General features: G+C 47.0%; 3 protein-coding genes across 3 annotated transcripts; all 3 read right to left on the bottom strand.

The window, feature by feature from the left end:
- Positions 1 to 1431: 1431 nt before the first annotated feature.
- LOC120684607 (THUMP domain-containing protein 1 homolog) lies at positions 1432 to 6867 on the bottom strand. Its single transcript, XM_039966469.1, has 6 exons — positions 6552 to 6867; positions 5455 to 5934; positions 4479 to 4618; positions 4131 to 4251; positions 3279 to 3419; positions 1432 to 1973 (listed from the first exon to the last, which is right to left on the bottom strand). Exons 1-6 carry the CDS (start codon positions 6744 to 6746, stop codon positions 1884 to 1886), a joined length of 1167 nt encoding a protein of 388 aa, XP_039822403.1. The 5' UTR covers positions 6747 to 6867; the 3' UTR covers positions 1432 to 1883.
- A 151-nt stretch (positions 6868 to 7018) lies between these two features.
- On the bottom strand, positions 7019 to 9459 carry LOC120684608 (probable prefoldin subunit 2). The gene is made up of 2 exons (XM_039966470.1): positions 9162 to 9459; positions 7019 to 7791 (listed from the first exon to the last, which is right to left on the bottom strand). The coding sequence occupies exon 2, from the start codon at positions 7741 to 7743 to the stop codon at positions 7306 to 7308; it is 438 nt and encodes a 145-aa protein (XP_039822404.1). The 5' UTR covers positions 7744 to 7791; positions 9162 to 9459; the 3' UTR covers positions 7019 to 7305.
- Positions 7787 to 10272, bottom strand: LOC120685036 (methyl-CpG-binding domain protein 2-like). Its single transcript, XM_039966881.1, has 2 exons — positions 9834 to 10272; positions 7787 to 7791 (listed from the first exon to the last, which is right to left on the bottom strand). The coding sequence occupies exons 1-2, from the start codon at positions 10270 to 10272 to the stop codon at positions 7787 to 7789; spliced, it is 444 nt and encodes a 147-aa protein (XP_039822815.1).
- Between the last annotated feature and the right edge of the window lie 3545 nt (positions 10273 to 13817).

The raw sequence follows: 13817 nt of genomic DNA, 5'->3' as shown, positions 1-13817 counted from the left end.
TCTAATGCCAACCTATCAAGACAGAGACATCTTACAAACCGATTAACTTGTACTACTCTACTACTCTGCTAGTTTCGCGTATACGCATATCTCAACAAAAAACTGTAATAAATATAAATATTTATGATGATATCGATTGGTTCAATGGCTCGGCTCAACTTCCCCAACGCATCGGTTATCTACTTATCTAATTATCTTTGGCTACATAGGAATATTAGTATGTATATATCCTCTGAATTACAAAAAAGCTGCGTGTGAATAAGTTGCTGATAAAGTTTTAACCCTAGCAGTACAGTATTTCCTCTTCACGGCTTTGGGTTTGCCTGGTTTGTTACCCGCCGACAACAACTATATGTGATAATTTCACCGGCAATGCATGAAAAAAACAAATACTACCTTAAACACAATTTACAATTTCTTAATTTATGAATCTAATAATATGTAGTATGAAGAAACACGCTGCAAGACTCTATTGCTTACTTCCCTCTTAAATGCCATAGTAGTGCTCCTGCTATTTTTTTTAAAAAAAGATATCAATCTTGTAATATCAAGTATGAACATTCTAAAATAAGAAATAGTTAACTTAGAGAACCTTGACGCATGTTAGCATCACATTGAAAACAGCATTTGCAATACCAAAAAAAAAACAATTTGACAAGTGCTGATTAGAATGCACAGAATCCGACGCTTTCTGAGGGCGGCTTTTGACCTTGGCTAGACCACGCGCAACGCAACCCCTCGACACACACGGTGTGCCGTGCCGGCGGAATCCGAGGCTTGAAGCAGGCAAGCAGCGTTGTTTGGCTGCCTAGCCATACGTGGACCCGCACGTCAGCCGGCCATGAATTCCTACCGGCCGGCCGTCGTCCCAGCCGTCTCCGCCGCCGTGGAATTGGTTGCCGTCCCCGGCCTCGTTCCTCCTGAGCTCCGGCGACCAGGGCTGTGTTTGGTTACTTTCACGTATGTTTTTCGAGAAGGGAATCTCGTATGCATGGAGTACTAAATGAAATTTATTTGCAAAATCTTTTCTGGGACGGGTGTAACTTTTCGCGATGAATCTAATGACGGTAATTAATTGATGATTTGCTACAGTGATTCTATAGTGATCATCTTCTAATCACGCGGTCAAATGCCTCATTAGATTTGTCTCGCGATTTACACGGAGGGTTGTGGAGGTGGTTTTGTAATTAGACTTCATTTAGTACTCTAAATTAATGGTCAAAGCTGAAAAAAATTACATGAAAAGTAACCAAACACGGCCCAGATGGTAGGTTTCTGCAGGCGGATTAGGACAGGTCGGAGCTGCTCGAGCGTCTGACCATCCGTGCGGACCAAATTAACCCGGCGGCAGCACGGCCGTCCTGCTAACCGGAAATCCTTGACTTTTATTAAAGAAGGGCAAAAGGCGACAGCAAGGATCGACAATTTAACGACTGGCTGAATCTTCCATAAGAAAAATCATCGGTTCTCACCTTTTAAAATTCCAGGTTCCACGTATAGAACCTTGCACAAAGACTTATTCAACCACTATAAAGGTTCAGAAAAAGAAGCAGCATCAAAGACAGATTACACATCAGTTTTTTCTATTGCCTTAAAAATCTCAGAACTCAAAACAAGGATGCATAAAGATGAACCAACCGGCAACCACTAACCACCCGTGGTGACAACCCATCATCGTACAACTCCAGATCTCTGCTGACCAAGGTTGTTGCGCTGGGGAGCAATAAAGATTTCGGAAAGGCTTTTCAAAGACCTCACAGGCCAACAAGACAGTACATCTGGATCTTTTGGTAACCTAATAATTAGCTAACGCCTAACTACCAGATGCTGCAGCAGATTTAAGTCGGTCCAGATGTTGCCTGGAAGATTTTGTCGCCTAGAGGCTACTTCTCCGACTCTGATGAGGTCAGCTGCCTTAGGTTGAACTTCGCGAGCTCTTTGTATCTTTCGACAACTCCGATCATGCATATGGTCTGCTCAAGTTTCAAACAAAGATAATCCATCAAAACTTGAACTGCAATCAGCTTCAAGAAAACTCATGATAACACGTAGATATGACTAGATGAACTATGCAGAACAGGATAATTTAGAAAGTAAGACGAGACTGTTAGAATGAGCCAGGAGTGCATGATGTATCATGTGTACTTGGAAAAATTTGTTGACAGGACATTCAGTTCAGGAGATGCAAGTTTGTCAATTTGTATTAAAATTTGGTCATTGCCTTAGTGATAAAGGTTTATCAAGCTTACTTGTCATATCCGTGTGCTATATAAAATGGCAGTGCTGCTTGCTGCCAACATAAAGATCAAGAGCAGAATTTGGTCATTCTAAATGACGATCTAGAGCCCTCTGCCATCCTAACAATTTTCAGTGAGAATGGTTGCACATTACATTAATTTCGGAGCAACCATGAAGAGAAAAGGGACAGAAGGTATCGGATGTGTTCCCCAGTCTACTGGCATTGTAAATATCACAGGAGTGGTCGCGACATGCACACCAGTAGGATCAGATCAAGCTGGGTGCATTAAATGGGATCTAAGTGGTACTACATCATCTAAATAAGATGGTACCGAGCAATTCATCCAAATGTGTAATAATGTCGGTCCTTTACTCCTTTAGAATTAGAATTAACCTGTCATACAGAGCTTCCATGTATTTTGACAACCATAGTCAGATTTTGACAGTTGCAGATAAAATGTTGGAGCTTAGCATGCCCTCCACAATAAAGTCTAAATTACAATGGGCTCTCATGAACTTATATGATTAGGCAAAAATCTTGAAACTTTGACCTGACCAAGGTCTGTTTGGACTGGTGCTCTGCACCCTCCATCACGGCTATGACAGGTGGGGATCCCCAGTCACCTTTTTAAAAGAGGAGGCTACCAACGGTCAGTAGGGTCTGAATTCGGTACAACATCATGTGCAGCTAAAACAGGGGGGGGGGGGGTTCTAAAAAAATACCTAGGGACCTTGTACACCCTAAATAATCTAATGCAACTAGGTATTTCCAAGAAAATATTTCCAGAACTCAAATAAAATATGTGGATAGAAAATTATGCTAGAAAAGGACAAGAGGCAACATTTGAAATTCAAAATATAATGAGGCATCCTAATAAAACATGAAGTGAAATGAGTAGCTGCAGAATTTGACATGGCATTTCTCTTTATTTGATGGAGGATTCAACCCTCTGTTACCACCTGCACATCACTGCAGCCTCTAGCACTAGAAAAGAGGCATAATGTATCAGTCCAACTGTACAGCAAATAAAAGCATTTACCTTTGCAATCTGGACAATAATAGTTTTGTCCGGATTTTTCAGGTCAACTTTGTGAGGTTGCGGTACAGATTTCGCTACTGCATTTATAATTTTCATTCTATCAATTCCTGTGTTGGACCTTGCTTCATATAACACTGCAAACTGCAAGATTAAATCTGAGAAACCATCTCCAATTTGAGATACGGAACAAAGAGAACAAAACTTGTCAGAAAATATGCAGTATGGGAACTACAGTTTGTGGTCATGTTTTTATACACTTCCGTGGCAGAGAAAGCACAGAAAAAAATATTGCCAAGTAATGCATATTTAAGGATTCATTGCATTTATAAACTGATTTACTGCACCAAATCCAACTTATCTTAGTAGCACTGTCACAGCAAAAAGAAAAGTGCACTTAATACGCCATTCATAAACATGAAGATATGATCTAACAAACTCCGCAAAAGTCAATAGTCAGTACCAGGAAAAGTAAAATAATCTTTCTTACAAATTTCAGATCTAGCTACCATGGGTAAACTATATCACTCAAAGTCAAAAAACACCCCCAAAAAAATATATTTTTAATATGATGAACAAAACATTGATGCTAGGCATGAACATTGAAGTTTGAACATAAATAGTAGCCAGTTTATAGTAAAAATAGTTGGGACCTGATACTTCATTCTTGAAACGACTACATTAGACATCTTCTATGAATAGAAAAGGTAGCATTTGAATAAATAATTTTAAAGACACTGTCTGTGAGCTACAGTGGAAAAAATTCAGGCAGTAGTGTTTCAGCTATGTCATCAGGAAATTCCTCCCTAAAGGATTGACATGAAAAATGATGCAGCAATGGGGTGGGCAACTTACCTTATGACCTGAAGGGCATTCTGTTGGGAAGTACTTTTCAACAAGGGGACTAATTGCTTTTGATATTTCCTCTTCAGATGCATAGCATGCAACCTCAGCAGGCAAAACACGCAGAATAAATCTAGTATACATTCAAAAGGGGAGTCTATAAGCGCAAAAAAAACTTAACAATCCATGTCAGCAAAGAAAAACTACATCTTAAAATATGAGACTGAAGATCACAGAGGAACATAGGTTGCAGTAGCACCAAATTAACCTTGACATATGTTTACGAGTTGAAAAACTACATCTTAAAATATGAGACTGATGATCACAGAGGAACATAGGTTGCAGTAGCACCAAATTAACCTTGACATATGTTTACGAGTTGAAACAGCCGATGACATCATGTTTTGTACAATCTCAACTGGACCAGGGTCTCCTGCTCGTTTATGCATTTGAATGAATATGCAACCATTGCAGCCTGAGTCAAGGCTTGCAAAGAGCCTCTGTTCATAATACAAAAAATGTCATCATATAAGTTAGCATACAATGTCATAAACTACTCTAGAATGAAAATAGCAGATATAAAGTTCAGTCGGTTAACAGCAGAGTTTAGTCGGTTTGTGTTGGTTTTGCATATTGGAGATTGTCAGAAAGATTTCTCATAGAACTGAATAAATGAAATGCACATGCAGATAAGACCCTAGATAACACCTCAGCTCAGAGTCCAAAGTCCAAATAAATTGTTGCTGAAAAAAGTGTGGTACAATCAATTCTTCCATTTGATTAGTGAAGTTTCCTACAAGACCTTTCGCCTGCAACAAATTGCTTAGGCAGTGTATTTAACTACTTATACATGAGCTCGAAGTGATGTTGTTACAAGATTGAATCTAATATCAAGCGAGTAGTCAGATACAAAAGTAATCAACCTCCAAAGTCTGTTCCTGCCTGAAACAATTTTAGCCTGCACAAGCTAAATTTCAAATTTGAAACTGAGCTAAAAAAAGGTTACTAAGCAGGAGAATACTTGATTGCAGTATCCAAAGGGTCACTAGGGGACTTGGATCCGCAACATAAATTTGAATGACAACAGGAAAAGGATGCCCAAGACTGCAGGAATTTAAAAGGCACCCCTAAGTTCATATGCAGAAGCCTGCTTTATAAGAACAAAAATTATAAAGAACAAATGGCATCAATAGACTGAAGTACTTGTTTTATTCCTACAGAAAATGCTAGAAACTTCAGTTTGCTCTTTGGTACAGATTACATGGAGTACTCCATAACAGAAAGGAGCACTGCAGCATATTATTAAACTGTAATTACAACCAGAGAGCAAACGGACCTTTTTCCTGTCTCCCAGTTCTTTCAAGTCTTCGTCAATTAAATCATCAATGTTTCTTTCAGTGGACTCTTTTTGCTTAGTAGTGGACTCTTTTGGCTTATCAGTGGACTCTTTTGGTTTATCAGTAGACTCCTTTGGTTCATCAGCAGTCTCCTTGTGTTCTATCTGTTCAGAAACTGGAGGGTCTTCCACACGTTGCTTCTTTTCTTTTGGTTCTTCAGCAGTGCCTGCTTGTTCCTCATCATCCTTACTGGCAGGTACAGAGGTGTTAAGTACCTCCTGTTCCTGCTCGGCTGGAGCATTTTCACCTTTCTCCACATCATTCCCATTCCCATTGTCAGCTTCCTCACCTGAATGGTCTTCATCCTCATCATCTGAGGAATCAGAGTCCTCAAACTTTATCTTTTTGTTCAGTGGCTTGTCAGGAATGCCTTTGGGTTTCTCATCCGATCCTTTCCCATCCACCAGGTCTTCATAGAACTGCAGAAACAATAATGGATTCCACAGCATAATAAGCCAGAAGCATATTAGCAAGATTGACAACAAGGCATAATGGCTAGCAGTTCCATCACAACGCACAACTTACACGTATTGCAAAAACCAGGCATAGCCATTTTTGTTACGTGTGCGCATAAAACCCTACTAGTGCGGTAGTGCCACAACCAAGTATCCAATTGCAAATAACAAACAATCTAAAATTCAAGGAGATAATGTACTGATTTCCTACATTATCCGCTTTCCTTATTTCAGGCTTTCAGCCAGTAAAACTAGAAGGTGGACAGCAAAACATCCAGGATATGAAATGTGTCGCCACAGGAACACCAATCACCACATAGTGCCTATGCCCAAGCAATCGAATCAGTCGCCAGCAGCCACTCGTTAGCAGGAACACCGCCAGCGGACCCGCCGACGAGTCCGCGGCAACTCACAGTGCCCTCAACCTGACCGGGCTGGCGTGGGTAATGCGACAAACACCTGGCGTGCGTGCGTCGCCCGCGCCGGAGTGGCCGTACCCAAGTGGCCGCATCACCGACACTACACGCCGGTCGCCGACCATGTACAGGTACCGGGAAGCGGAGTCGTAGGGAGTGGCTTACGGAGTCGAGGAGGGAGAGGGCCTCGCGGGTGGCCTGGCGCTCCCGGCCGCCGTCGCAGGTGATGAAGAAGCCCTGCACGCCGGGGCGGAGCGGGTACGCCCCCTTCCGCACCGGCTTCCCGTGGGGAAGGAACTTGCGCTTCCTCCCACCACCACCCTTGGCGCCAGCTCCGCCGCCGCCGCCGCCGGGGGCCATCTCTTCTCTAGGGATTCTTCAGGTCCGCGAGGGTTTTGCGGCGGGTGGGGAAAAGGATACTCTGCGGAGGGAGAGGCCGAGGCCGTTGAGGTGAGCCGGACGCCGAGATTACCCGCGTCCCAATGCCCGGCGCTGGAGAACCGTCCGATCATAATTTTGGGGGTTTCGGCCGGTTTCATTCCAAATTTTAAAATTCAGTTAAATAATAATGTCACAATTAGCCCGTAACTAGGCCTTTTCCCAAATCAAACACAAAGTTTGAACAGGCAGGATTATAAGAACACCCTTGCGGAACTCAAAAGTTTTGTGAAATCTGAAACATTCCATCAGAAACATAGCACCTGAAGAACAGACGCTGGATGACACAACTTGCCCGCCAACTATTCAGCTCCCAATGAGGTTCTCATCTAAGCATAATATCGTGTTCAACACAAAAACGTCTGTTCTGCATAAGCACATCACCCCTAAAACACACAGATATCATTCCACTTCTAGCAAAGAAGCAATCTGGCACCGCAAAGTAAGTAACTTGTAGCATGCAGGTCTGTATAGCTCGGTTTTACTGCCCCGCAGGACCAACAAGAACTCCCTGCGCAGTGCCTTCCTTCTTCCCGCCTTCCTCAGAGTCGTTGTCGGCCTTACGAATCCTGATCTTGTACTTGAGCTCGAACTCGGTGATCTCCTTCTTCTTCCTCTCCAGCGCCTCGTGCATGCGGGCGATCACCTCCTCGAGGCCCTCCTTGTTGCGCTTCACTGCGGGCAGGACCTCCTTGATGGTCCTCTCCACCAGGACGCCACCAATCATCCTGTAGCAGCGCCTCGAGGGGTCCAGCGGCTCGATCGCGCCGATCACGAGAGAGTGCTCGCCGACCTCCATCTCCAGCTCCGTGATCTTGGTGTAGAGCTGGTTCATTTCGGTGCGCATGTTGGCATAAGTGTTGGCGATTATTTGCTCATTTATGGCTTCTTTGCCGTCATCACCTGCTTTGCTTGCCATTCTCCTTGCGATGCAGCTAAGTGGAGAAGGATATCACAAAAGTTTAACCTGCAGACAGAAATGATGCAGGTCAAAGATCAAGGAATAAATGAAGCCACAGCTGTAGCATCGAAAGTGTAAGGTGCAGCAAATGTCAAAAATTATAACACTCTAAGAGCAAACACAATGGCAAAGGGTAGTAAATGCAAACACATTGTTGTAGTGTAAAAATTACCGAATGTAGAAATTAATTGTAACAGCAGTTACCAAGGATGACAATAAAGCCTTTTCTAGTTCCAAGCAAGATGGAGTAGGGTGTTAGCAAGGATAACAAAGCAAAAGGAACCAAAAAGGAGGAACTGGTATGTGGTATCTATTTGGGGAGTTAAGGCCACAGCCAAGTGTGAAATAGTTTTGTATATCTTCCATAAATAATAGCTATTTTGGAATTTGGACATTCTCACCAATTGGTAAAACTACAGCTTGGCCCAACTAATTTGAGCAATCATTCTTACATGTATCATAATAACCACAATTGCATTTCATCAGGTCATATTTATTGTGTGTGCTGTGACTATAATCTAGACTAATAACCAAATATATTGCCCCGAGTCAAGACTCAAGGAAAACAGTGAAGCCGCATTTTATTTTATTTTATTTTAACATAAAAACATCTAGGCTTTTTCCCAATGCACATCCAAGCTAATACTCAGTTTTGGTACAGTGTTAACTCTAATAAATCAGTTTTTTAGCCTCTCATACTGGGCGCAGCTATAGTATCTGATCTATAATAAATCATTCATTGCAATTGCAAAGGAAGACTCTGCAGCTGGCCTAAAAACAAAATCCTTGCTCCCAAAGAAATGGTTCAAACACAGTCTACGTAAGCTTTAGTTTGGTTAAGAGAAAAGATTACATTTCATTGGGATATCTACAACTACCTGAACTTAGAAAATTTCCATAAGAAAAATCATTTTTCCACATCACTTGGTCAAGGCAGTGAGGCACAAAATTTTGCACAGCAGAGCTTATACTTTCACCGTAAAAACTAGGGAAGTCAGTACCTCACAATTACCAGTAAGGCAGTAACTAGCACAACATAGTACTGCTAGACTAGCAGTACTATGTTGCTGCAGGAGAGTGGTAGGCTCCTCTAACAGCAGCCGAACCAGCATTCAAACCTGACCAAATTTTTTAACACGCGATTCGGTATAATCCAATACACAATACGGTCTACAAGTACAAAAATATGCGTACAGACATAAATTAACTAAAACCACGGTACACATAGCAGTATAGCACAGATATTTTTTGGAAAACTTGCATATATTACAATAGAGTCCCAACACTAGTAGTAGCAGATCCAATTTACATACCAGGCAAACACGCAAAAATTGGATTGGGCGAAAATTGAAAAGAGCGGTGAAATTACAGCTCACCACTGAACGAGATGAGAGAGACGAAGCCGGCGAACCGACCGGCGCCCGGGCCGCGGTGATTTCCTGTCGAAACCCTAGCTCCGGCCGTCCGGCGGCTGCTTGGCACTCCGAGGCGGTGCCGCGAGGGAGAACAGGGCAGCAGGGAAGAAGCGATCGGCGCGGGCGGAGGAGCTGCAGCAGGATAGCGGGAAGGGGCCCCGGAGGTGCGGAGGCCGGAGGGCGGGGCGGCGGCGCTTCAGCACCTGGGAAGAGGAGGCGCGGTGCGGCGGTGAGCAGGTCGCGATGAGCCGATGAGCGTCTCGGTCACATGAAGGGGAGCGGATGTGTTTTGGGCCATTGGTGGGCTATTTGGTCATTTCTTAAGTTTCGGCCATACTATTATTTTGTTTGGGCCGGGCCAAAGCCCAGGACTACTAAATCTGTAAAAGATCTGCCCATAATCGCAAACAAGATCAAGGTGTTTGGTTGGCTTTTGCTCGAGATGGCAACGGGTACGAAATACCCGCAAATCCGCGGATACCCGACCCGCTGGGCGCGGATTCAGGTCTGGATTTGTACCCGCGGGTGTGGGCGCGGGTACGACTCTAAACCCGACGGGTATTTTATAACGGATTTGAAAATTTGATATCCGAACCCGCAAACCCGAAACCCGCTGACATGTGGACCCCATACCCTTTATATATATCAGATCTTTAGGGTTTCCTCCATTCCTCCGGACTCCCAGTCCCAGTCCAGTCCCAGGCTCCCAGCAGCCCAGCCGCCATCCCGGCACCCTCCCGAGCCCCTGCCCCCAACCCAGCGCCGCGCCGCCCCCACGACCCAGCGTCGCGAGTCCGCGACCCCCCCTCCCCCGGCGCGCGGTCGCGCCCCCAGTGGAGCGGCCCCCTCCGAGCGCCGCCAGGGCCGTCCGCTCCCCCAGCCCTCTCCTCGACTCCACCGTCGCGAGGGACTCGCCGCCCTGGACGGGCAGCCGCCGGGGGGCCTCGCTGCCCCTGGACGGGCCGCCGCCGCGAGGGGGATGGCCATCGGGGGGGAGCGGGGAGGGGCTCGCCGCCCCTGGACCGGCCGCCGCGACGAGGGTACTCGCCGCCCCTGGCGGGCACACGGGCATGCCCGCGGGCAAGGGATGCCCGCGGATAGCGGGCGCGGGCAGAGGATGCCGCCCGTGGCGGGCGGCGGGCGCGGGCACGGGCATGGAATTTTGGTCGCGGGTGCGGGCTCGAGACACTGGTATCCGCGGGCATTCTACCCGTTGCCATCTTGAGCTTTTGCGTCCAAAAACCAATAGTCCACCAAAGAGGTTGGCTACCATCCAAAACCACAGCTAAAAGCAGCTTTTATTTACTACAAATTAGAATGCACATGGACCCTTGCTTTCACTGGCTTTTGGGTCAAAAAATTACACACCTGCCACTGGTTATGAGGATACCGGTTCACCTCCTTTTTTTTCTGTCGCTCTCTCCTCCCTCGCAATCTTCTCTGCTTCCTCACTGGCGGCCCCCTCCGGCGCGACTCACCTCGGGCGGACCTCCTCCCCAGCGTGACTCACCCATGGCGGACCTCCTCTCCGGCGTGTGGGTCCGCGGGCGGGGCAAGGCGGCGCCCGCGCCCGGGCGGGGCGGCGCGCATGGTGGCCCGCTGCAGATCCACCACTCCAGGCCGAGCTCCGCCACATATCCGCCCCCAAGGCGAGCTCTGCCGTGCGCCCGCGGCTGGCGCGACCTCCGCCCCGAGGGTGGGCGCGGCTCCGGCGGGCGTCGAGCGCAACGGCACGAGCTCCGCCCGGAGGATGGGCGTGGGCGCGGCTCCGGCGAGCCCCTCCCTGCACGGCCTGGCATTGACTAGAGGAAGAAGAAGACACAATCTATGTATGACATGTGGGACCCATTGTAACTGAAGGGACTTCTTCAAAAGCCACAACTTAACCAAACGGCCTACCAACCATCCTACAGTAGCTTTGTCAAAGTTATTTTTTCTAAAGTCACAGCCAACAACAGCTTTTGGTAAAGCCACAGCTCAACCAAACACACCCAAAAACTCTTTACAGATTACAATAGCAATTTGGACACCAAATGCTGATAGTTGTACGGTAAGAAGGGGGCATATAACTACACAAATCGAGCACCCCATTCTTTGAATACGTGGAAATTGCACAGGAAATGTGATGTCACCCTGAGTCATTTTTACATGTCTTAGACGAGGCACTCTCCTTGCCGTGCTATCCACTCAAGGCGAGTGAAACATCAAAACATGCTAGGTAACGAGCCCCAGCCCCCAGCCCCCAGCCCACGAAATTATAGATTTCTGGATAACCAATTAACCATGGCCTTGTTTGGTTCCTGTCACGATTTCTAGCACCTACAAATCAAGAAAAAAAATCTTCATACATAAAGTTAAGAATAAAGTCTATTTGCAAAATCTCTTCAAGAATGGGTATAAATTTTCGCGACGAATCTAATGACGATAATTAATCGATGATTGGCTACAACGATACTACAGTAACCATCTTCTAATTACGCGGTCAAAAACTTCATTAGATTATTCAAAGTTCCTAGCACCGGAGTTCTGGAGTTGGTTTTGTAAACTGATTTAATTTGATACCATAATTAGCGGTCAAAGTATTGATTTTCTAGCATTCTAGAAAACCAAACAGGGCCATAGCAAGTGGCAACTAGAATTACGAGCAACATCTCAGTTAACCAGACAGGAAGCAATTTTGGCCCGTTAGGTCGAATTTTGCCAGGCCGAGCCCATTTGTAGGCCTTCACATATAATCACCATCTCATGGCGTAAAAAAACATCCTTTTGAAATAAAAATAATTATCTTACAACACTGGTTTCAACTTTCCTGATTTAGAATCTATCAGAAAAAATATACCTCCTTGAGAAAATGGTTGTTCTCAATTGCTGATGACATGTAAAACTTTAACGACTCGGAACTTGAATTTGAGTTGTCTCCGAGTTTTTTCTTTCTCCTTGCAAACTAAAGGTTAACACTTCTGTTTTATTGTAAGCATAGTAATCTAGCGTTCCATTTTCAACTACTATAACACTAGCATGCCAAACTACTTCAGGAGTTTGAGGACTTTATGGTAAATGTGTTCAAATAGCCAACTTGTGCGTAATTTAGGATTGGGCCTTCTCGAATGGCAACGCTGGCTAGGTATGATGGCTCATACGTGGTCCCCACAATGTGAGGACATACCAGAGCACTCGAAAAATTTCAGGTTGCAGGTGGGACGGGTTCTTAAACGAACCCGTTTACCCGTCCCGTTAAAATACTTGTGGTGGTCTATGCGGTCCAGCTGCAAAATTCTGGTGGCCCAACATTCATCTGCCTACCAAAGCTCGCGGACAAGAGCAGAAGCCCGCAAGACCCGCAAATACCCGGAGCGCCCCCTGCTCCTCCTTCCGCCCATCCCGTGCTCTGCCGCCTGCCGACGCCACCCGCCGCCGCCCACCACGCGCTGCACCATGCCACCACCCACTGCCCGGCCGCCCCAAGAACCACTTCACCGGCTCCAATTCCGCCGCAATCCCGTGCTCCGCGGCAAAACCTAGGCCAGGGTTTCCACTGGGATTCGTTGTGCCTGCTCGTCGTGCCCGTCGCGGCGCACCCGTCGCCGGCCGCATACGGGCGGCCCTGCGCTAATCACCTCGCCCTCTCCCTGCGCCGTCTCCGCGCCCTCTTGCGGTGTCTAGACAAGAGCCTTGTGGTTATCCTTAACTACAACCAAACAGCCGGACCCCTGCGATCCGGAGCCCTGTTCACCCGACAACGGTCCCGGACCCGTCCCCCGGCTGGGGAAGGTCCGGGAGCACTGCGTATTCCGGAAGAAGCAGGAGCTCAGCCCGAACAGCCGGAGGCTCCGGACCTCCCGTGGAGGTCCGGACCCCCGCAGAGTCCCGGACCCCCCATGGGGTCCCGGACCCCCTTGTATAGTAACCGGACCCCTCACCAAGGGAGGGAATCCACACTCTGCCTCGGGGTGGTCCGGAGCCGCCACGTGTCTGCAAGCACAGACACGTATATAAGGCCGCTTGGTCTACAAGGGTTCACCTACCACTGCGTTCATTGCGGTAGGTGGACGTCCGCATTAATATAGCAGAAGTCGAGGCGATTCTTTGACCAGGGGACACTACCGATCGCGTATTACCAAGACGTGTAGTGGAGCCGATGACGCCGCCCACGCCGCGCCTGTCAGTCTGCCATGCCAGATGGACACGACGGCTCGGCTTCACCCACTATGGCGCCTACATAATAGCCTCAACAGGTCACGCCGCAAGCTACGTTCCCCCAACGGGCACCTTGCTGACGGGACAAGAGAAGACCACCCTTCGTCAGAGGGCTAGCAGGGCATGGAAGCGTATCGGAGGAAAGATTCGTAACCACTGTAGCCATTTGAATACTCTGCGCAGTATGCTGCGCAGTCACGTTGGGCCCACTTGTCGGGGCCCCAACGTCCTATGTATCCGCACCCCTTGGTCTATAAAAGGGGGCGCCCGCTAGAAGAAAAACTCAGGCTGGGTAAGAGCCAAGGCCCGGCAGAGGATAGATTCACACACAACAGAGATCAAAACTTCTCCCAGTGGATGTAGGGTAATACGCTCCGGCGGCCCGAACCACTCTAGATCGTGTGTTCTTGTGTGCCTATC

This window comes from Panicum virgatum, chromosome 8N, assembly GCF_016808335.1.
Source record: "Panicum virgatum strain AP13 chromosome 8N, P.virgatum_v5, whole genome shotgun sequence".
Classification (NCBI taxonomy): Eukaryota; Viridiplantae; Streptophyta; class Magnoliopsida; order Poales; family Poaceae; genus Panicum; species Panicum virgatum.
Note: the sequence above shows the minus strand (reverse complement) of the source record. Positions and strands in the feature narration are given on the sequence as shown.